Raw genomic sequence first — 22877 nt, forward strand, 5'->3', positions numbered from 1 at the left:
TAACCTGAGAGATAGCCGTCTCGTGGGGCTAAGGTTGCCGTAACTCGATCCGACAGGTCCACACGCATGCCTGCGCACACAGAACATATAGTGTCATGCGCGCAGCGTATAGATAGGCGCTATAGATGCAGGACGGAGTCAGAACCCGGGAGAGAGGCTCGGAGGTCCCGCCGCAGACGCGACCCGCCGGGGACATGGTGCTGGGACTGGAGCAGGGAGACGGCATGGAGGCGGTGTGCCCCTCCTCGCTGGAGGACGAGCCCAGCTGCGGCGCGTGCGGGGAGGTCTTCGCCGAGCCCGTGGTGCTCTCCTGCGTGTGCTGCGGCCGCAGCTTCTGCGGCGCCTGCCTGCTGCGGCGCTGGGAGCGGAGCGGCTCGCAGGACTGCCCGCTCTGCGACGGGGAGCCCGGCGGCACCACCTGCGCCGAGCACGGCCGCCGCCTGGCGCTCTTCTGCCTGGAGGACCTGCGGCCCGTCTGCGCCGCCTGCCCCGGCGCCGCCCGCCACAGCGGGCACAGGGTGTACCCGCTGAAGGAGGCCGCGCACGACTGCAAGGTACGGCCGCTCGACTGTCCGCTCGACTGTCCGCTCTGTGCACTGTGTGTGTGTGTGTGTGTCCGCTCTGTGTGTGTGCTGTGTGTGTGTGTGTGTCCGCTCTGTGTGCATTGTGCCCGCTCTGTGCACTGTGTGTGTGTGCACTGTGTGTGCGCGTTGTGTCCACTCTGTGCGCTGTGTGTGTGCGTTTTCCGCTCTGTGCGCTGTGTGTGTGCGTTTTCCGCTCTGTGCGCTGTGTGTGTGCGTCGTGTCCGCTCTGTGTGTGTTGTGTCCGCTCTGTGCACTGTGTGTGTGTGTTGTGTCCGCTCTGTGCGCTGTGTGTGTGTGCGTCGTGTCTGCTCTGTGTGCATTGTGTCCGCTCTGTGCGCTGTGTGTGTGTTGTGTCCGCTCTGTGCGCTGTGTGTGTGTGCGTTGTCCGCTCTGTGCGCTGTGTGTGTGTGCGTTGTGTCCGCTCTGTGCGCTGTGTGTGTGTGTTGTGTGCTCTGCCTGTACTGTGTGCTTCATCCGCGCTGTGTGCGTGTTGTGCGTGCGGTGTTTGCGTTGTGCGTGCGGTGTTTGCGTTGTGCGTGCGGTGTGCGTGTTGTGCGCTCGTGTTGGGTAAGGTCTTCCTCGGTACATCGATGCCTCAACCTGCCCGAAATCGGTCAGCATTTCGGTCGGACTGCCCGTTGAGTCTACATGCTGAGTGGGTGTAAGTCACAGACAAAGTATTAGTCTTATACAAACAATTAGTATATTAGTAGTATATAGACAAACAAAGTATATGTTGTGGACATGATTTGGGGAAAGGGTATTGCTCGAGTAAAACATTCCCTCAGTTTGTGTCAGTAGTGTTTGTGTGTCATCTATGTCAGCAGTTTTGCCTGTGCAACTGTCATGAGTCCCTCTTGACATGAGTAGAGTGAGGAATATTTATGAGTGCAGGAAGTGTGTGGGTGGGTGTGTTTGTGCGGGTGGGTGTGTTTGTGTGGGCAGGTGTTTTTGGGTGGCTGGGTGTGAGTGTGCGAGAGCGTCAGCATTCCCTCAGTGATGATGTTGTCTGTCTGTCGTTCGCATCCATCTTTGAGAGCACCGCAGCGTTCATTGCTCTGCGTGTGCTAATAGTGGGGAAATGGTGGACTTGTGATCGCTTGGGAATAATTCCACATCACTTTGTGGTGATGGTGGAGAAAGTGGACTGTTATCCATTCATTATTGAAGAACGCTGGATGGACTTCACATCATTTACTTCAGTGAAGGTTGGACGACACATTTTGGCCATGTTTACGTGGATCTGGAGACCAAGCCTGGGGGAGCACTTTATAACACCTGAAGAAGTCTTGTAGCATTTTTTATGTATACCCTTTATCAGTGACTGGACATTCATGCCCTTTACCTGTCTTGTGAATTCCACAACTATGATGGCTTGTTCTCCATATAATTCAATATGATTTTTTTTGTCTTCTGAGACATACTGTCAAAGGCTGCATTTCAGTTCACTGGACTGACTTCAGGTACAAAGCAACATTTTAAAAAAATAAAAAAATTTTCCATGGCACAAGTGTTGGGAAAACCGGTACAGCCTTGGAAGAAGGAAAGCTGAAGTAGAGTTGTGTTGTGAAATAAAGCTGATGTGTTTTTTTGGAGGGGCTTCTTACACAATCCTTCACACACTTCCATCCTACCTCAATTTCCTTGGTTTGGATACCACCATGGGCACCTTAGCACGCGTTTTAAAAAGACACTCACCAGGAGAGTGCCTCCATCTTCCTCTCTGTGCTCCACTTGTGCAGCCACAAACAAACGAAATGTCAAAGAGGCAAGACGAGGGGGGGTGGAGGGGGGGTAGGCGGGGCGCGGCGGTGGCTCTGTAACCCGATGCCTGCGTCCGGGGCAGTTGCAGACATGGGGCTGGAGCAGGGAGACGGCATGGAGGCGGTGTGCCCCTCCTCGCTGGAGGACGAGCCCAGCTGCGGCGCGTGCGGGGAGGTCTTCGCCGAGCCCGTGGTGCTCTCCTGCGTGTGCTGCGGCCGCAGCTTCTGCGGCGCCTGCCTGCTGCGGCGCTGGGAGCGGAGCGGCTCGCAGGACTGCCCGCTCTGCGACGGGGAGCCCGGCGGTACCGCCTGCGCCGAGCACGGCCGCCGCCTGGCGCTCTTCTGCCTGGAGGACCTGCGGCCCGTCTGCGCCGCCTGCCCCGGCGCCGCCTGCCACAGCGGGCACAGGGTGTACCCGCTGAAGGAGGCCGCGAACGACTGCAAGGTACGGCCGCAGGACTGTCCGCTCTGTGCACTGTGTGTGTGTGTGTCCGCTCTGTGCGCTGTGTGTGTGTGCGCGTTGTGTCCACTCTGTGCGCTGTATGTGTGTGCGTTGTGTCCGCTCTGTGCGCTGTGTGTGTGTGTTGTGTGCTCTGCCTGTACTGTGTGCTTCATCCGCGCTGTGTGCGTGTTGTGCGTGCGGTGTTTGTGTTGTGCGCTCGTGTTGGGTAAGGTCTTCCTCGGTACATCGATGCCTCAACCTGCCCGAAATCGGCCAGCATTTCGGTCGGACTGCCCGTTGAGTCTACATGCTGAGTGGGTGTAAGTCACAGACAAAGTATTAGTCTTATACAAACAATTAGTATATTAGTAGTATATAGACAAACAAAGTATATGTCGTGGACACGATTTGGGGAAAGGGTATTGCTCGAGTAAAACATTCCCTCAGTTTGTGTCAGTAGTGTTTGTGTGTCATCTATGTCAGCAGTTTTTCCTGTGTAACTGTCATGAGTCCCTCTTGACATGAGTAGAGTGAGGAACATTTATGAGTGCAGGAAGTGTGTGGGTGGGTGTGTTTGGGTAGCTGGGTGTGAGTGTGCGAGAGCGTCAGCATTCCCTCAGTGATGTTGTTGTCTGTCTGTCGTTCGCATCCATCTTTGAGAGCACCGCAGTGTTCATTGCTCTGCGTGTGCTAATAGTGGGGAAATGGTGGACTTGTGATCGCTTGGGAATAATTCCACATCACTTTGTGGTGATGGTGGAGAAAGTGGACTGTTATTATCCATTCATTATTGAAGAACGCTGGATGGACTTCACATCATTTACTTCAGTGAAGGTTGGACGACACATTTTGGCCATGTTTACGTGGATCTGGAGACCAAGCCTGGGGGAGCACTTTATAACACCTGAAGAAGTCTTGTAGCATTTTTTATGTATACCCTTTATCAGTGACTGGACATTCATGCCCTTTACCTGTCTTGTGAATTCCACAACTATGATGGCTTGTTCTCCATATAATTCAATATGATTTTTTTTGTCTTCTGAGACATACTGTCAACGGCTGCATTTCAGTTCACTGAACTGACTTCAGGTACAAAGCAAAATTTTAAAAAAATAAATAAAAATAATTTTTTCCATGGCACAAGTGTTTTGGGAAAACCGGTACAGCCTTGGAAGAAGGAAAGCTGAAGTAGAGTTGTGTTGTGAAATAAAGCTGATGTGTTTTTTTGGAGGGGCTTCTTACACAATCCTTCACACACTTCCATCCTACCTCAATTTCCTTGGTTTGGATACCACCATGGGCACCTTAGCACGCGTTTTAAAAAGACGCTCACCAGGAGAGTGCCTCCATCTTCCTCTCTGTGCTCCACTTGTGCAGCCACAAACAAACGAAATGTCAAAGAGGCAAGACGAGGGGGGGCGGAGGGGGGGGTAGGCGGGGCGCGGCGATGGCTCTGTAACCCGATGCCTGCGTCCGGGGCAGTTGCAGACATGGGGCTGGAGCAGGGAGACGGCATGGAGGCGGTGTGCCCCTCCTCGCTGGAGGACGAGCCCAGCTGCGGCGCGTGCGGGGAGGTCTTCGCCGAGCCCGTGGTGCTCTCCTGCGTGTGCTGCGGCCGCAGCTTCTGCGGCGCCTGCCTGCTGCGGCGCTGGGAGCGGAGCGGCTCGCAGGACTGCCCACTCTGCGACGGGGAGCCCGGCGGCACCGCCTGCGCCGAGCACGGCGGCCGCCTGGCGCTCTTCTGCCTGGAGGACCTGCGGCCCGTCTGCGCCGCCTGCCCCGGCGCCGCCCGCCACAGCGGGCACAGGGTGTACCCGCTGAAGGAGGCCGCGCACGACTGCAAGGTAAGCGGAGGTTTGCGGTCGGTCAGTCGGTCGGGGCGCTCGCTCACCGCTGCGTTTCTAGCAGTGGCCCTTTTTGGGAACGTCGCCAACACGAGAGTCCCGTCGTTCGACAGGCCAGGGATGCAGTGGAAGTCAATAAATCCGTGACGACATCATGAAGCTCCTCCCAGGTCTGTCGTTAGGGGCAACCGGCTGTGCTGCATTTTTAGCACTCTGGCTCCCCCTTGAGGGACAACACCCCTCGTCCACACTGAAATGGCAGCCAACTAAATGCGGGGGGGGGGGGGGGTTACGCTCAACGACTTTGTAAATAAACCGTCAATGTAAATGGCACAGATGAAGAAAAAAAGAAAAGCAAAGTAAAGAAGATCAGTAAATCAGCAATACATTCATTGTAGTATTTCTTAACATTATTTCAAACCTGCCCCCATGCCCCACCCCCCCAAGTCAGTGTTAAGTATTGTTATTTTTGCAGTACAGATGTAAGCTCTGTAAGCGGACTGCATTATTGGCTCAGTCTAAAGGTAAAAACCCGTGCCGTGCTTCTTGAGTCACCCTCTGGTGGAGTTCTGGGTGAGTTGAAACCTTTCGCTGTTTTCCATGGAGGCGCTCCCTCTGTTGACCCTGGCAATCCTGCATTCTTGATACCTTTTTTTTTTCTCCAAAATATCCATTCCGGGCGAAAACGGACGAAATACGCAGCAGGATCCATAACAACGCTTCCCCCCCCTCTTCTTTGCGAGAATCGGTTTTCAATGTCGTTCCGCGGAATCTTCGGGAAACGTCTCGGGGAATTCGGACCATTCCGATTTTTTTTTTCCCAGGAACACGGAGCCAGGTCACAGCTGTGAGGGTCTCAAGTTCCCCGTGTGGACTGGTGTCACTCACTCCCCCCCCCTGCTCCCCCAGAGGACCTGGCACCGTTATGAGCCACTGGGGGGGGGGGGGGGGGGTCCAGCTTCTCCCTCTGAGAATGCTGACGTCAAACAGCTGGGGGGGGGGGGGGCTGGGGAGCTGGCACACCACCTTGAGGGAGGGTGGGAGATATATTTATATATATGCATATTTCTTATGTGTGTGTGTGTATATATATATATTTATATACGTATATACACATTTATATCAGCAATATAAGTTTATTACTTATTGACTCACTTCCCATGTGCTGAAGTGTTTTGACGTGGGTTCGTGGAACGGGGTGGAGACTGGGTAACCCTATCTGACCCTGCGAGGAGCAAAACCCCGAGAAGCGGCATTCGCTCGGAGAGAGAGAGAGGTTACAACGAAAAAAGAAGAAGAAGAAGGGAGGAATGGCGTCCAGACTACGCGCCCTGGAGGACGAGCTGAGCTGCCCCGTGTGCGGCCACATCCTGCGGGAGCCCGTGCTGCTCTCCTGCAGGCACCGCTTCTGCAAGGTCTGCCTGGAGGGCAGCTGGGGTCCCAACAGCGAGCCCCGGGACTGCCCCCTGTGCTGCCGGCGCTCCTCCCTGGAGCAGCTCCTGGTCAGCCCCGTCCTGGAGAGGGCGTGCGAGTCGCTCCGCTCGGAGAAGAGGCGGCGGGACCCGCTGGCCTGCGGGGAGCACGGCGAACGCCTCGCCCTGTTCTGCCTGGAGGACCTGCTCCCCGTCTGCGACCTCTGCCGCACCTCCCCGAACCACAGCACCCACAATCTCTACTCCCTGGAGGACGCCGCGCAGGACTGTAAGGTAAGTTGGAGGCAAAGGAGGACCCCCCCACCCCCCCCCCCCCCCCCCATCTCTCTCTCTCTCTCGCAAGCGTGAAATCGTCACCCTCCGCTTACGGCCGTCCTTTCCTTCCACCGACATCCCTTTTGATCTTGCCCAGGGACGATCCCAATCGTTTCACCCAACCTGACCCCCCTGCATGGCGCAGTGTCCGTTTTCCAACGGGAGCGAAGGTAAGTGGTGTGTTGGGTGTCAGGCTCTCTCTCTCTCCTCCGCATCAAGTTCAAATTCAGCTGTTGTCATGGAGCACCCGTCCAACCCCAGCGGCCCTGTTCTCTGGCTCCTGGGCCGTGGCAGTTATTTATGGGTTCCTTGGCTGGGTTTATCACGGCTCTAATAATAGGTTTTTATACGCATGGGAGGATGGGGCGAAACTGGAGCCCTCGGGATTTTGTTCTCGCTTAACCCCCCCCCCCCCCCCCCCCCCCCCCCCCCCCCCCCCCCGAGCCCGTCCCCCCAGTGACCTGCAGGTCAGGGCAGGACCGCGCCCTACATCCATCGACGCACACACATCTACCACTCGTCGGTAAAAACAAAAAACCGTTTCCTTATTTCCAGAGCAGTGAGCGGGTGGGGGGGGGGGGGGTAAGCCCGTTGGCTTTGGGACAGGATAGGAGGAACCCTCTCCTCCACGTGAAATGTGTCGAATGGGGAGTACTAACAGATGGCTCTGCAATAAGACTCGTGTGCTTTTTTTTTTTTTCCACGGTGCTGCAATAAGACTTTTCTGCTTTTTTTTTTCCCCCCAGGAGGAACTCAAGAACGCTCTGATACCCCTGCAGGAGAACCTGAACCTGTTTGAGAAAGCCAAGCTCAACTGCGACCAGATGGCAGAGCACATTAAGGTACCACCATGCGGCGCGTGGTTTTAAATTAAGCCCGACGGTCAAGCAGAAAGGTTCGTTTCTCCCATAAAGTCCCTCTGTGTCTCTCCCCCCCCTGGGTAGAGCCAGGCCGTGCACACGGAGAGGCAGATACAGGAAGAGTTCGAGAAGCTCCACCAGTTCCTTCGAGAGGAAGAGGAGGCCCGGATCGCCAGCCTGAAGGACGAAGAGGAGCAGAAGAGCGAGCTGATCAAGGACAAGATCGAGGGAATGGACGGAGAGATCTCTTACATAGCCGACTCAATTAGAGCCATAAAGCAGGAGATGAGATCTGAAGACATTGCATTCCTGCAGGTAATTCAGTGATCCCATGCTTCCCATGAAGCTGGCAAGAGCGGAGAGGAGTGTGGTGGGGGGAGTGCACTACAGGCCTGGTCATGATCCCCAACAATGACCACAATTATATACAAAATAAATTACACTTAAGTGATACAAGGCCACACCAGAGAACATAGTATTGTTCAACACACCTGTCAATCAACTTTTTTTTTTTCCCCCAGCACATTTTAGTTTGTAGTAAGCATAGACAGACGTACAAAGATGTACTCGTACTCTACCTGCTAGATCTCATTGTTAGCTAGGTAGTGGCCACTCCAGGCTATAGTTGGCAATCTAGCCAACCTGGTCCAATAGCAGCCGATGAAACCATTTTCACCTTTATACCCTTTATGCCTGTAATGTAATGTAATGTTATACCAATACACACAGGTTGTGTCTGTTTTGGTTAGGGTTACACTTCTACGATTCATTAGCGATGTTTATACATGACATCATTTGAACCTCTTTTAAACATCCTTATGATGTTACATAAAAAAAGCTAGACAGCTTTTATGGTTCAGAGCTGCGGCTCAACTCCACAGAGAGGGGGGGGCTCCGACCCCGTTCCTGGACACCTCCAGGTTTTCGCTCCATCCCTAACAAAACACACCTGATTCTGCTAATTAGCAGCTCAACAAGATCTCTCGCGGGTTGAATGAGGTGTGCTTTGATATGGCTGGAGTGAAAACCTGCAGGACAGTCGATTGTGTGCTTTGATATGGCTGGAGTGAAAACCTGCAGGACAGTCGATTGTGTGCTTTGATATGGCTGGAGTGAAAACCTGCAGGACAGTCGATTGTGTGCTTTGATATGGCTGGAGTGAAAACCTGCAGGACAGTCGATTGTGTGCTTTGATATGGCTGGAGTGAAAACCTGCAGGACAGTCGATTGTGTGCTTTGATATGGCTGGAGTGAAAACCTACAGGACAGTCGATTTCCAGGAAGGGGTCAGACAGCACACTGCCATACAGCAGTAATAAATTAAGGCAGGAGGCTGAAATGTTTGCGCTCATTCACATAAGGTGTCTTTCCTTTGCCTTCCAGAACTACAGGGCCACTATAAAGAGGTATGTCACTTCCTCCTGCTCTTCTCTGAAGGAACTCCTTCATATAAAGATGGGCTCCTGAATCAAATCCCATATGGCAGTCCATTCCTGACTCTAACCTGTACATCGCCACTGACTCCTGAATGTTCATGCAGAACCTGGAGCACAATGAAGGATCCAGAGATGGTCTCAGGAGCGCTGATCGATGTGGCCAAACACCTGGGCAACCTGAGGTTCAACATCTGGGAGAAGATGCGAGAGGTTGTCTATTACAGTGAGTGCACAGTGTGGCAGAGACGACAGTCATGAGATTCAGCAGGCTTACACCCAACAACCATGTGTTGAACGTGTATGTACAAGTAAGGCTTGCAGTGGTCGCTTCCCTTTGGGGACCAGTTTCTGTAAACTAACCCAAAATTATTTTTGGATGCACCATCCACAGCTTGGGGTGCATTTGGGGCGCATTCAAGCCCTAGTCTTGGGGCTTGAATATCCACCAGGACGGCATTTCTATTTCCAGCTTGAGCAGTTCCTGCTCATGTGACCTACTGGCGGTATTCTAGGGACAACACCCAACTGGAAGCTGCAGAAATACAACAGATTAATAATTCACATTCCACATTCACTGAAAATGTATGTTATTATACATTGGCTGTTGCTATAGTCCTGAAAGGTGGTAAGGCAGCAAAGAGATCTGGTAGGTCGACAAAGTCTGTAGTAATGCTATTCAGATTTTTGGATGTTGCCTATAGCAATACTGCTTTGACTATAACATTTTTTTTTTTTTTTTTTTAATGAACCCCTCTTAACCAGCTAACAGTTAGCTGACCATGGTAGGGCTATATAGTGGCTTATCCAGCTGGCCAAGCAGTCTGGCTAGCTAGCTAACAGTTGTCCAGGCTAGCAAGAAATCTCAGGTTAACAGGGAGATCCACAATCCTATTCGTAAGCAATCTTATGCAAGTAAACTGGTTCACATAAACAAACGAATGGTTAATAGACAATAGTTCTACAATATCATCAAAGGTAAACAGGATAGCTGTAAACTTGTAATCGTACTATATTCTGAACATGGGAAAAGGCAGCAGATATGGTCTATGGCAGGGGTGTCCAATCTTATCCAAAGAGGGCCAGTGTGAGTGCAGGTTTTTGTTTTAGCCCAGCACTACCACTCCCAATTCAACGAATGAATCAGGGTCTTCAACCAAAACCCCGATAAGCAGAATCAGGCATCTTGGTGCTTAAACAAACAACCTACACCCAACACCACCCTGTTTTTGGTAAGATTGGACACAACTGCTCTGGGGGGTGCTGCTATGGCTACCCTGATCCATCTTCCTCCTCCCCATACCCCGCCCCCCCCCCCCCCCTCCCCCCTCCCCGCCGCCCTCCGTAGCTCCAGTGACTGTGGACCCCAACACTGCCGCGAGCTGCTTCCTGGTGTCGGAGGACCTGACGACGGTGCAGTGCTACAAGGAGAGGTTCAATCTGCCCGACAACCTGGAGCGCTTCGACATCAGCGCGGAGATGCTGGGCGCCGAGGGCTTCTGCTCGGGGCGGCACAGCTGGGAGGTGGACGTGCGGGACAACACCTACTGGGTGATCGGCGTGGCCCGGGACTCCATCAACAGGAAGGGGAAGCACATCCTGACGCCGGCCGAGGGCTTCTGGACCATCCGGCTGCGCAACGGCGAGTACAAGGCCTGCTCGGCGCCCTGGACCCCGCTGAACATGAGCCGCGAGCCGGACGCGATCCGGGTCACGCTGGACATGGACAGGGGGAAGGTGACCTTCCACGACCCCAGGGTGAGGACGGCCCTCTACACCTTCACGGACATCCTGAGCCCCCGGGTGCTCCCGTACTTCTGCACCGCCTGCAAGCTCTACCCGCTCAGGATCCTGCCCAGGCGGCTGTCCGTCACGCCCGAATACTACCACGGGTGAAACCGGCCTTTGCCCCCGCACGAACGGTGCAGGAACTCTCCCCCACCGCCGCCCCCCCCCCCCCCCCCCCCCCCTCCCCACCCCACCCCACCGTGTGACCAGCCAATCCCGCAGCCATGCGTTTTCAGTCCAGCCGTGAGCAGGACGGTAGACAAAACCAAAGTCTAATGCTGCTTCTGTGTCAATGAGACTGTGTAAATCTAGCATGGACTTCTAGCATTGAAACAGACCTCTGTAAACAGGTCGGATTGCTTATTGAGCCCAGCCTGTAGGCCCAACGCTTTGATTTTAATGTCTCTCAAAATACAGAGAGGCTCGCAAAAAACCCTAGTAGTATGTAGGAACCTTTTTAAAATAAAACTGTAAAAAACTGGCAAATCCACATAATGTAAATTGTATTTTTGAAAGCAGGAAAAACCAAGCAATGGTGCCGATTACGAAACACACCAGAAGAGAATCAAACCTCTAGAATCTAGAAACAGAATCCAGTCTTCAGAAAGGGTTACCAGGAGCTGTCCCTCAGGAATTGTTTCACTCGTTTTCGTTCAGGTCCAAGGAAAAGTGCCACAGCAGACATAGTAGTACACTCCAGCCTGTTGGCTTGATTTAACATAAACCATTTCAAAGAAACTCCCATGCCTTCCACCCCCCCACACCCCACCATTTTCTCGCCAATTGTGCTTCTCAGCTGTACATTGTACATAACATATTAAACGCAATATATCCTCCACTGCCTATGTACAATTCACTATGTACAATGTACAAGCACCAAACCCTAAGTGGACAAATATACTCTATTTGGGAGGGCGAGACAGTACTCCACTCACAACATTAATAACAAATAAAAAAAAAAAAGCTTTATTTTTTCAATTGCATATTTTATCTGCCTCTCAATCAGCAGAAATATTATCTTAAATATTGCACCACTTTAAAACTTTACCTTGACATTGTGGTTGGCAGTTCATCCTAACACTGATGTAACATTTACAGATCTGACAACAGTGGGGCTCTATTGACCTTGGCAGTCAAGGCTGTACATACACACTACAGAAATAGTTGTTCTGTTGGATGAACCAAATATATGATTTTATGTGCTATAAAAAAAACCCAAAATCTCTACTCTGGAGCTGCTGCTCACAGGAAGTTTTATAATGCCGTTTCATAACTGCAGCCCACTAAGGTTAGCCCTGAAAATGCACCCACAGAGTTTACACTAACAGGGCTACAAGGCACATTGTGTGTGACACTTTGTCTGCTTGTCTGTGTGTGTGTGTGTGTGTGTGTGTGTGTGTGTGTGAGTGAGTGTGTGTGCGTGTGTGTGTGTGAGTGTGCGTGTGTGAGTGTGTCTGCGTGTCTGTGTGTGCGTGTGCGTGTGCATGACTGAGTGTGTGTGTGTGTGTGTGTGCGCGCGTGTGTGAGTGAGTGTGTGTGCGTGTGTCTGTGCGTGTGCGTATGTGTTGAGCGCGGGTGTTCAAGAGCACGTGTGCGCGTGCGTGAAGCAGCATGTGTGTATTTTTCTGAGCACATGATGGCATGATGTTGTGCTGGCAACATTCCAACGCGCTCATCATCGTTAAAACCCACAAATAAAAACAGCTTTTCGGTTCCTTCAAATCCAGGTTCAGAAGTCTGACACTTTTAAGCAAGTGCTTCCCACAACCCCACCCCCCCACCCCCCCCACTTACGTCCGACTACCTCCCTCCCACCCAGCCGCCCACTTTTTTTAAAGTCAGACTTTTCTCAGCAGCCAGGTTTGAGGTCATCAGCGTGCACCTCACAAACTCAACCCCGATTCTCCAAAATTCAGCCGCATCACTCCAAATGAAAGGGTAACAGTAAGAGCGCTAACCTACACTACCGACCGGTCGCCTTTCACACGCGCCCTTAAGAGGCCTCGTCGTCCCTATGGAAACTCTGGAGAGAGAGAGAGAGAGGGAGAGGGGAGTGTTGACGGGGTGTGTCAGTCTGTCCACCCTCCCCCCGTCAGTCAGTCTGTCTACCCTCCCCCCGTCAGTCGGTCTGTCTGTCTCATAGAGACATCCTGCCCTCCACTATAGTGGTATACAACTCCTCATTCACCCTTTCGTATTGCCCAGCACGGGAGTTCAGGAAGTAGATCCGGTCACTTGTGAGACGTGGATTGTATCCCTCCCTCTGTAGCCTGGTCTTCAGAATTTTGAAGGTGCCTGAGACGGGGGGGGGGGGGGGGGGAGAAGGAGATTCAGACAAACTGATAATATGTTTGTAGCTACACACAGCACAGTAGAAGGCACAACACAAAATGTAATTATCATAAACTTATATAGTGTTATTACCGCATAGCACGTCGATTGCATTGATTGGCTGGGCAGCCTTACCTGTGGTGTCCATCTGTGGGGAGATGCGGAGGAAGACAGGACGGGCGTAAGGGGGCAGGACCTTCTGAGCCTCCCGGAGGAAGGTGGCACAGTCGAACTGCCCCGTCCTGTCTGTAATGGACGCCATCCCCGCCTTGCCCTCCACGCCTGCCAGCCAAACAGGGAGTCAGAGACCAGAGAGATCAATGCCTTACTGGCACAGCAAACACATAAGGGTTTTATATTGTACCATGCAATTATATTACCCCCTCACCTGGTACAGGTACTCTCTCTCTCACCTGGTACATGTTCTCTCTCATCTGGTACAGGTACTCTCTCTTTCCCTCTCTAATTTTCCATAGGTACACTGTCTCCGTATTTCAACTGGTATAGGTACACTCTCTCTCTCTCTCTCTCACCTGGCACAGCACTCTCTCTCACCTGGTACAGGTACAGCACTCTCTCTCACCTGGTACAGGTACAGTACTCTCCTCTCACCTGGTACAGGTAAGGCACTCTCTCTCACCTGGTACAGCCACTCCATACACGGCCACGTCAGCCTGCCCCAGCAGTGTGCTGAGGGTCCCCTCTACCTCCGTGGTGGAGACGTTCTCCCCCCTCCAGCGAAACGTGTCCCCACTGCGATCCCGGAAGTACATGTACCCCAACTCGTCCATCACCAGAACGTCGCCTGAGAGAGGGAAAGGAGATCAGAGAGGGTGGGAGGAGCCAGGGAATCACCTTCACTCTGTGGATGCGTCACCACTGCAAAAGACCAGCCGCTACAGCGGACAGGGGGGGAGTTTGGGGAGGAGGGGGGCGTACCTGACAGGTAGGCGGAGTCTCCCTTCTTGAAGACGTCGTGGGCGATCTTTTTGTTGGTGGCATCCTGACTGGCGTAACCGTCGAAACGCCGAAGGGGGTCCTGCTGGTTAATCCGGCCCACCAGAAGCCCCGGCTCCCCTGGGGGGGGGGGGGGGGGTACATGAACGGCAGTGGAGTGGGTTTGGTGCCCGAGGTTCAGTGGGGTGGGTGTGGTTTTGGTGCCTTTGGTTCAGTGGCGTGGGTGTGGTTTTGGTGCCTTTGGTTCAGTGGCGTGGGTTTGGTTTTGGTGCCTTTGGTTCAGTGGGGTGGGTGTGGTTTTGGTGCCCCTGGTTCAGTGGCGTGGGTTTGGTTTTGGTGCCTTTGGTTCAGTGGGGTGGGTGTGGTTTTGGTGCCCCTGGTTCAGTGGGGTGGGTGTGGTTTTGGTGCCTTTGGTTCAGTGGGGTGGGTGTGGTTTTGGTGCCTCTGGTTCAGTGGGGTGGGTGTGGTTTTGGTGCCCCTGGTTCAGTGGCGTGGGTTTGGTTTTGGTGCCTTTGGTTCAGTGGGGTGGGTGTGGTTTTGGTGCTCCTGGTTCAGTGGGGTGGGTGTGGTTTTGGTGCCTTTGGTTCAGTGGGGTGAGTGTGGTTTTGGTGCTCCTGGTTCAGTGGGGTGGGTGTGGTTTTGGTGCCTCTGGTTCAGTGGGGTGGGTGTGGTTTTGGTGCCCCTGGTTCAGTGGGGTGGGTGTGGTTTTGGTGCCCCTGGTTCAGTGGGGTGGGTGTGGTTTTGGTGCCTCTGGTTCAGTGGGGTGGGTGTGGTTTTGGTGCCCCTGGTTCAGTGGCGTGGGTTTGGTTTTGGTGCCTTTGGTTCAGTGGGGTGGGTGTGGTTTTGGTGCCCATGGTTCAGTGGGGTGGGTGTGGTTTTGGTGCTCCTGGTTCAGTGGGGTGGGTGTGGTTTTGGTGCCTCTGGTTCAGTGGGGTGGGTGTGGTTTTGGTGCCCCTGGTTCAGTGGGGTCGGTGTGGTTTTGGTGCCCCTGGTTCAGTGGGGTGGGTGTGGTTTTGGTGCCTCTGGTTCAGTGGGGTGGGTGTGGTTTTGGTGCCCCTGGTTCAGTGGGGTGGGTGTGGTTTTGGTGCCCCTGGTTCAGTGGGGTGGGTGTGGTTTTGGTGCCCCTGGTTCAGTGGGGTGGGTGTGGTTTTGGTGCCTCTGGTTCAGTGGGGTGGGTGTGGTTTTGGTGCCTTTGGTTCAGTGGGGTGGGTGTACATGGGCTGCAGGTTACTCACCAGGCCGACAGGGGACACACAGCCCCCCCCCGTCCCGTACCAGTGCCATGGTCTCCTCGTCCACCTTCACCAGACGGATGGGGTACACGTTGGGCAGGATCCGGCTGTTGAACCCACACGCCCCCACCTAGAAAGAGAGGGTGGAGACACTCACAAACACACCCCTACCTGAGAATGGGGAGGGTACCACTGCAAAAACACACACCCCTACCTGAGAATGGGGAGGGTACCACTGCAAAAACACACACCCCCATCTGAGAATGGGGAGGGTACCACTGCAAAAAACACACACCCCCATCTGAGAATGGGGAGGGTACCACTACAAAAAACACACACCCCTATCTGAGAATGGGGAGGGTACTACTGCAAAAACACACCCCCATCTCAGAAAGGGGGTGGGGAAAACTACACCCACATCCCTACCACATACAGCACTGGAACTACAAAGCAAACCCTCACATTTTATCTCACAGGCTCAGGGCTTGAACAGTGTTTTATTACAGTGGCTTCTAGCATCGAGGAGTGTAACCTCCGCCATTTTGCGTGGGGAAGCTGAGCCGCGCCCCCGCACCCCGCCCCCCCCCCCCCCCCCCCCCCCCCAAACGGCCCTCCACCTTCAGCGGCGACTCCGCCTACGCCCCGGGTGCAGACCCCGCCCACCTTGCCGTCCATGTTGGCGATGCTGCAGTTGCACTCGGTGGCCCCGTAGAACTCGCCGACCCGCGCGACCCGGAAGCGCTCGGTGAAGGCCTCCCACACGCTGGGGCGGAGCCCGTTCCCCACCGCCAGCCGCACCCGGTGGCCCTGCTCCGCGGGACGCACCGGCTGGGACAGCAGGTACCGGCAGATCTCCCCAATGTACTGCACCACCTGCGCAAGCGTGGAGCGGGTTTGGGGACAAGGGGGGGACGAGGGGGGGGGCAAGGGGGGGACGAGGGGGGGATGAGGGGGGGCAAGGGGGGGACAAGGGGGGGCGAGGGGGGACGAGGGGGGACGAGGGGGGACGAGGGGGGGAGGAGGGGATGGGGGGGAGGGTATGGAGGGGAGGGTAAGAGAAATGGGAGGGAAATTAGGAAATGGGCCTGATTTAGGACTAAGACCTTTAGCACATGCCAAACCTTTCAGCACATGCAAAACTAATGACACAACCAATGTCTGACGCAAAACAAATACCATGACCAATCGGTCATTGGTCATGTTTATTCATTTTGCTTGTGCTAAGACAGGCTGTCCCCTCATTAAGCTGTATGCCATTGGCTCTTTGACCCATCACTCACTGTGCAGTTGTGCTTTATGCAGTCTTCCCAGAAGCGACTGGCTGAGAACTTCTTTTTCACCACAACTGTTAGACCATTAATCAGGCACTGACCCACCCCCATGATATTACCTGGGGGGGGGCAAAGAGAGGGCAAAAGGCAGGGTGAGAACAAGAATGCAGGCACAGATTTTCACACGAAAATAAACTGAAAGTCAAATTTGCATAAACTAAATAATATGGAAAGAAGCATAAAGAAGCATTTGCATAGGAGCAGGAATCACACAGACGAACAGGCACAAGGGCACAGATTACAGCACACACACACACGCACACACACACACACACACACACACCGACACGCACACACACACACTCACAGACACACACACACACACACACACACACACACACACCGACACACACACCGACACACACACACACACCGACACACACACACACATACAGACACACACACACACAGACAGACACACACACCTGCAGAGTGGTAAAGGGGCAGGCAGTCGTAGATGATGTCATCGGGACGCATGCCGAAGGCGTGGTAGCCGAAAGCAGCGATGCGGTAGTACCTGGAGACAGAGCATTACAAGGAGGTCAGAGGTCGCCACGGAGATTAGAGAATTTGAGACCCTTCTAGAGCTATACTAACTGTACAGCAAAACATGTCCATACCCATAGGCTGGACCCAGGACAGCGAAGGAAGGGTGTTGGTGAAATACCCAGGTAAGTCACTGGTCTTGTGTCCTTGAGCTAAGCCCATGACCATAAGCACATAATGCTAGCCTATACATACATATATATATATATATATACACAGTGAGCTCCATAATGTTTGGGACAATTAAATTTCTTTCTTGGCTTGGCTCTGTACTCCACAATTTTACAATTCGAAATCACACTATTCACATGTGGTAAAAGTGCAGATTCTCAGCTTCTATGAAAGGGTATTTTTTGAAATACATTTTGGTTTCACCATATAGAAAATACAGCACTTTTTATAATCTAGCCTCTCCCATTTCAGAAATCTGCAATATCAATGACTATATTGTGACATCAGCTGATGTTCCAGTTGTAAACATGTTGCTAATTATAAGCTGCTGCCAGTTTAAAGGGACAGGATTCCTTCTGGTGTTTTTTTTTAATAAGAGCTTTAAACCAAACACCAGGAAATGCCCCTAAACCAGCCGTTGTGAAAAACCGGCATATCAGAAACTTCTGCATGTAAAATATCCTTCATCACACACAAAAAAACAGACTGGGGCCCATTGAAACATTGAGCGAAAAAAAAATGAAACGATATCTTGAAAAACAAACCATGAAAGTGAACCACCCTTTTATCAACAACTATACTGAGGGACTGTGAGGGACTGCACCATTACGGCTCACGTTGGGACACACTCACCGGCTGTGGACCACAATGGCAGCTTTCGGAAGTCCCGTGGTGCCAGAGGTGTAAATATAGAACAGGCGATCTGTAGAGATGGAGGGGGGAGAGAGAGAGAGAGAGGTGGAGCTGAAGAAAGAAGAGAGAGACGCCCTCACCCGCTCATCCAACAGAGCGAACGGGCGGTGTCACAAAGGGGAACTAGTCACCCATATACACACTACCCACATGCACAAAACAACCGCACTGCCAGAAAGGGGGAGAGAGAGGCAGACAGAGAGAGAGAGGGAGGGAGGGAGAGGTTGAATGAGAGAGAGAGAGAGAGATAAACATGTAGGGGAAAGGTTACATACCATTCGAGTCTGGCCACTGGTGAACAAGTGATTGAGTGAAATAGAGAAAGGAAGAGGGATGAACCATGTTTGCTCTTTAGACAGATCTGTTCACTCTTATCTGTGAACACCATGAGCCTTCTGTTTTTCACAGTGAGGTTTTTCATATTAAAATGCAGCCTATGAAATGAAGACTAAATGGAAAGAGGGATGAAGGAGGGAGAGATGAGACTATCAGAGAGAGAGACAGCCGCTCCGGTTCTGAGATTCCAGTGTCATGGGGCCCTCCAGCTTAGTGTCAGTCGTTACACATGCCACCTTAATCACCCGAACACACTAAGCTTGTGAACGCTGGGACACCGTGACCCAGAGAGACGTGTTTGTTTGTGTGTGTGTGTGTGTGTGTGTGTGTGTGTATGTGGGTGTGCACGTGCGTGCGTGTGTGTGTGTGTGTGTGTGTGTGTGTGTGAATGATTCAGCAGCTCTGTTTGGGCCCTGCTAAGTCAAAGTGACCTCAGAGACCCAGAGACACTCAGTGTGAAGAAGGTCGCCTGTCAGTCCTGTTACTGCCTGAAACAATAACTAACCACCCTTTTTCCTGATAGAGCTACAGAGGCAGCCATGATAACAGAGACTTCAACAGAGAAAAAGAGAGATGCCAAACAGCACTGGTCAATACTACAGGAGTGCGTGAAAGTGTGAAACAGTTATGCATCATGGGTTTGGGGGGGGGGGGGAGGGGCGGTGGTGGCACAGGTAGCAGTACTCTTACCGTTGAAGCCCTTTCGGAGGGTACAGGGAGGGGGCAGCCGGGGGGACGAGGCCAGGAGGGGGTCCAGGGGGAGGGCGGACAGGGAGGCGAGGCGATCTGGGCTCAGCTCCCCCGAGCAGAAGCGCACCATGGACTGACTGAGAGACGCACTCACCTCCAGCACGGCTGGGGAGAGAGGGAGCGGAGGGCGGAGAGAGAGAGAAAATGAAGAAACAAAAGAAACGGGGGAAGAAGGGGATGGGTGAAAAGAGAGGTGGGAACACACCGTGAGAGAGACAGGTGGTCCAGCTTCGTTCTTTTGCGCTCACGCCTGTGTTCGTACAGCATTTTGCTCCATTGGCAGGCACAGACGAAACACTGACATAGTCAGAGCACTGACACACATAGAGCACTGACACACGCTGACATTAATGAGCGACAAAACTAGCACACACTTGCCACACTTTGTATTACACATAGTTGAGTGCGTTATGTGCAAGATAACATCACTGCCTCGTGCCTACCCCAACATCCACTCACCATCCGCAAGCTCCGCCCCAAACACCAGCCCCCGTGAGCCCGACACGCCCACGCAGTGCATGAGCGAATCGCGGCGCAGGTTGAAGTTGATGAGCGCCGCCTCCACGCCCACCTTGGCCAGGCCCAGCCAGAGGGCCACCACCTGGGGGCGGCTCTCCATGAAGACGGCCACCACGTCGCCCGCGGCCCAGCCCTGGCCCAGCGCCCAGTGGGCCACCGCGTTGGACAGCTGGTCCAGCTGGGAGAAGCTCCAGGTCTCCCCCGTGGCCTCGTACACCAGTGCCGGCTTGTCGGGGTGCAGCGCCACCGTCTGGGCAAAGATGGAAGGGATGGTGCTGCTTTTACGCATGTGGCGATGCAGGGCCAGCTTCACGCGCAGTAGCACGTACAGACCACTAGGGGAGTACGAGAGAGAGGGGAAGACCGTTCCATTCCAAATCTTTTGATGAAAGTAAAAGAGTAATTCATATTATTGCAATGCTTAACTGAGCATATTTGTATGTCACGTAATAAAGAATGTGTAAAAACAGCCCAGTATTGTCGTTATTGAATGGAATCAATATAGCTACATGAAATGCCACAGGGAGTTTGTCCTTGCCACTGTCGCTTTAGAAAAGCAAAATCTGACCAAACCTCACCACACACATATCTTGAAACTATGGACTATATCATGACTATGTAGTGCTGGGGAAACTACACTGAAAGCGTAGTATTACAAACTACCAATTACTCCACACAAATTAGTTGAACTACAGCCAAGCTGCCCTAAAGAGAAATGTAGCTTGCGAAGCTACAATTACTCAAAAAAAAGTAGTTCAAACAACTTTGTCAAACAATTACCAAAAAAATGATCATTATCATGTTCCCCAGACATGACGCATGTGTCAGCAATTCTTTCAGCACACAGGGAGAACCACTATACAGCTCAGTGTGTGCCCAGCAGTGTGGCAATCGGCAGTGGGCTGCAACTATAGTGGAGTGGAGTACTTCTCACCAATCAAGATTAGAGGGAAAAGTTAGAGGACCAAAGGGGATGGCAAGTGTTTACAAGTGTTATTTGGCCAAAGGGGCTGGAAAAAATATTTTAGGGCCAAGGGTAGTTGGCAGTTCCTATAGTTAGCCACACCTCAAAATGAACTACTACACCTGCTACTAACGTTCGAATGCAGTTGAACTATCAGAAAACTGATGCTAAACGTAATTCAGTTACTAGTTCCCAACACTGGTAATGAAGCAGCAACAGGGGGTTTTCCTCACTCACTTAAGGTCTCTCTTGGCAGTGCGGACCACAACATACAAGAACCTCCAGCCCCCTGTCCCCAGGTAGACCCCCAGACAAGCCGCCAGGCTCCAGGACCAGGGTAACCCAAAAAGCCGGAGCAGACTCAGGGATCCAAAAGATGCAGAGACACTGGCTGCACCCCGCATGCTAGGATAGAGAGGAGAGGACAGTACACATTGGGTACAGGAGGACAAGTGAGCAAAATAATCCTTCTGTGAACTACAAACCTATGGAGTAAACCATTTATGATTTCAAAACTGTATTTGGCCAGCTATGCAAGTGCTATCTTTTCCCGCTAGCAAGCACGCACGGGAGAGAAAGCTAACGTTAGCTGGCTAAGCATTTTCAATTACGGCAACCAGCTAGCTACTACACTAGCTACTTAAATCATTTAGGCAGTTGCCTAGTTGGCAAGCTACAAACAAAGCATTCAAGACCGCGTGCCTACTTGAAGAGCTGAGATACATCGTTACGTCTGACAGTAACACAATATTTGCTACATATCACAGAGGCGCACTTACATTTGTAGCTAGCCAGATAGTTCTTCCACGGCTAAAACGGTACCAGCAAGTTTTGCTTTATCTAGTTCCGTTGTTACGCCCGCTTTCAAATCTGCTGTCGTCGGCAATTCCCAAACGTAGCTACCGGTGAATGGAATAGGATACACTTAAAAAGTGCGTTAGGCCGGGTTCAGTGACTTATCTTGTTAACTTGTAGCCAACTTGAACAGGAGCAGTAGCGAACTAGCATAGCTAGCTCGCGGTAATAATCAACACCATAATAAAATCACAAGCTAGTATATTGTAGTGTGTAGCGAAACCACATTCGGCTTCATACATGCGGATTAAAAACACAATAAAAACGTAATAAATATCCTAAAGCCAAATCTGTTTCCCTGTACTTTCTGAGTGCTAGGCCGACAGAGACAAGTCCGTAACTTCCAGGTCCCCATTTGACTATGGCCAGTTAATGGACCGGGTATCCTCGCTCCCGAGCTGCTCATTCCAACCGTAGACCGTATAATTCCAACCCAACAATAATACCCGGACCTATCAGGCCCCACCTCTCCTACCACAGAACTGCCATGTTCTTTTCAGCTATTAGAAGCAATAGATGCCCGTCGAACGATTCCTATGCTCCATTGGTCAGAGGCTCATGACGTCAGAGGTGGGATGCGCCTTATTCGCGGCTGTTTGTAGAGTATTGTTGAATCACATCCACACAGTTTGTTATGGTCATTTCGTGGTTGAGAACGATAGCTGGTTGTTATTTACCATAATATCTGGTCACTTCCTCAAAAACCACTGTAGTATTTGAGGAACTGACCAAATTTAATTATTATTATTTTATTAATGTGATGTAAATGTTTCTATTGATGTAATTAGTCAATTCCAGAACTATTGCTTTAAAACAAATTTCTTATGAATAATATGACTGGTATACTGGTCTGTTCATATTCATTAAATCATTCATTTTTAATAGAATAACGAGTGGGGAAAATAAAAAAGGTGATTGATGGAGGGGTGGTTATATGGGGTGAGTGAGGTAAGGGTGCGTTGGGACTCTTGGGAAAGTAACTGAAAGTCAGAACAGGATTCAAACACACTGAGACACAAAAGTTCTTAAGGTACACAAAGAAAAAAAACAACCATTAAATTATTCTTAATTTATTGAAAATTTCTCAAAAAGCATTAAAAAGACAATATGCAAAAAAAAAAACAACCTCAAGTCTTTATAAGATGAAAGATAAACAAATGGGAGGACATTTTGTCTTACTTTTAGAGACTAAATCTAAGTGTATGCTGTCCATTGGCACATGGATTTACAAAAAAAAAATTATTATTCATAAAAACAACAACAATAACAATAATAATAACAGTCCTACTACTGCCACGACTACTACTACAAATAATAATAATCATAATCACCATCATTATGGTCATCATCACAACCATAGTAATAACAACAGCAACAACAATAATAATAATTTATTTCAAACTGCAAATTAGGAAGAAAAGTGCAATATTGACATCCATTGCATTGTCTGTGTTTGTGTGGCCTGACCATTATATACTGGCAACAAAGCTAGCTGCTGGTTTCAATATTGATTCTACAAACCATTAAACTATTTTATATGTACATCTGCAGCATATGTGCACACATTTTAAAAAAATGGCAAAAAGATATAGAATAGCACTGTGACTCCCCTGCTTTAAAAATGTTCAACTGTATGGAATAAAGTGAGATGAAGACAACACTGTTCCTCCTCCGTGTATCGTTATTTTGGTTGTGTTTTGCTCAGGTTCTTGTACCTTTCTCATACAGCT

At 51.4% G+C, this 22877-nt stretch overlaps 2 protein-coding genes across 4 annotated transcripts; one reads left to right on the forward strand and one right to left on the reverse strand.

Moving 5' to 3' along the window:
* The first annotated feature begins 18 nt into the window (after nucleotides 1–18).
* trim35-13 (tripartite motif containing 35-13) lies at nucleotides 19–10760 on the forward strand. Of its 3 annotated transcripts, none has more exons than XM_035398038.1 (6): nucleotides 19–554; nucleotides 7128–7223; nucleotides 7326–7556; nucleotides 8625–8647; nucleotides 8782–8900; nucleotides 10023–10760. In XM_035398038.1, the coding sequence occupies exons 1-6, from the start codon at nucleotides 126–128 to the stop codon at nucleotides 10568–10570; spliced, it is 1446 nt and encodes a 481-aa protein (XP_035253929.1). In that variant the 5' UTR covers nucleotides 19–125; the 3' UTR covers nucleotides 10571–10760. The 3 variants fall into 3 exon arrangements, with proteins under 3 accessions (XP_035253929.1, XP_035253931.1, XP_035253930.1); XM_035398040.1 differs by lacking the exon at nucleotides 19–554 and adding an exon at nucleotides 4290–4633; XM_035398039.1 differs by lacking the exon at nucleotides 19–554 and adding an exon at nucleotides 5911–6339.
* Nucleotides 10761–12297: 1537 nt separating this feature from the next.
* LOC118216661 (long-chain fatty acid transport protein 1-like) lies at nucleotides 12298–21615 on the reverse strand. The gene is made up of 13 exons (XM_035398034.1): nucleotides 21072–21615; nucleotides 20530–20697; nucleotides 19269–19663; nucleotides 18750–18914; nucleotides 17664–17733; nucleotides 16739–16830; nucleotides 16263–16372; nucleotides 15646–15855; nucleotides 14986–15112; nucleotides 13733–13870; nucleotides 13434–13598; nucleotides 12929–13075; nucleotides 12298–12757 (listed from the first exon to the last, which is right to left on the reverse strand). The coding sequence occupies exons 2-13, from the start codon at nucleotides 20694–20696 to the stop codon at nucleotides 12600–12602; spliced, it is 1944 nt and encodes a 647-aa protein (XP_035253925.1). The 5' UTR covers nucleotide 20697; nucleotides 21072–21615; the 3' UTR covers nucleotides 12298–12599.
* Between the last annotated feature and the right edge of the window lie 1262 nt (nucleotides 21616–22877).

The sequence above is a fragment of the Anguilla anguilla genome, chromosome 17 (genome assembly GCF_013347855.1).
Source record: "Anguilla anguilla isolate fAngAng1 chromosome 17, fAngAng1.pri, whole genome shotgun sequence".
Classification (NCBI taxonomy): domain Eukaryota; kingdom Metazoa; phylum Chordata; class Actinopteri; order Anguilliformes; family Anguillidae; genus Anguilla; species Anguilla anguilla.

Coding starts and splice junctions, on each gene's coding strand:
- trim35-13 (XM_035398038.1), top strand. CDS start 126: ATGCAGGACGGAGTCAGAACCCGGGAGAGAGGCTCGGAGGTCCCGCCG. Junction 7,224..7,325: donor AGATGGCAGAGCACATTAAG/GTACCACCATGC, acceptor CCCCCTGGGTAG/AGCCAGGCCGTGCACACGGA. Junction 7,557..8,624: donor AAGACATTGCATTCCTGCAG/GTAATTCAGTGA, acceptor TTTGCCTTCCAG/AACTACAGGGCCACTATAAA.
- LOC118216661 (XM_035398034.1), bottom strand. CDS start 20,696: ATGCGGGGTGCAGCCAGTGTCTCTGCATCTTTTGGATCCCTGAGTCTG. Junction 15,856..16,262: donor GCATAAAGCACAACTGCACA/GTGAGTGATGGG, acceptor ACGCTTGCGCAG/GTGGTGCAGTACATTGGGGA. Junction 13,076..13,433: donor GTATGGAGTGGCTGTACCAG/GTGAGAGAGAGT, acceptor TTTGGCTGGCAG/GCGTGGAGGGCAAGGCGGGG.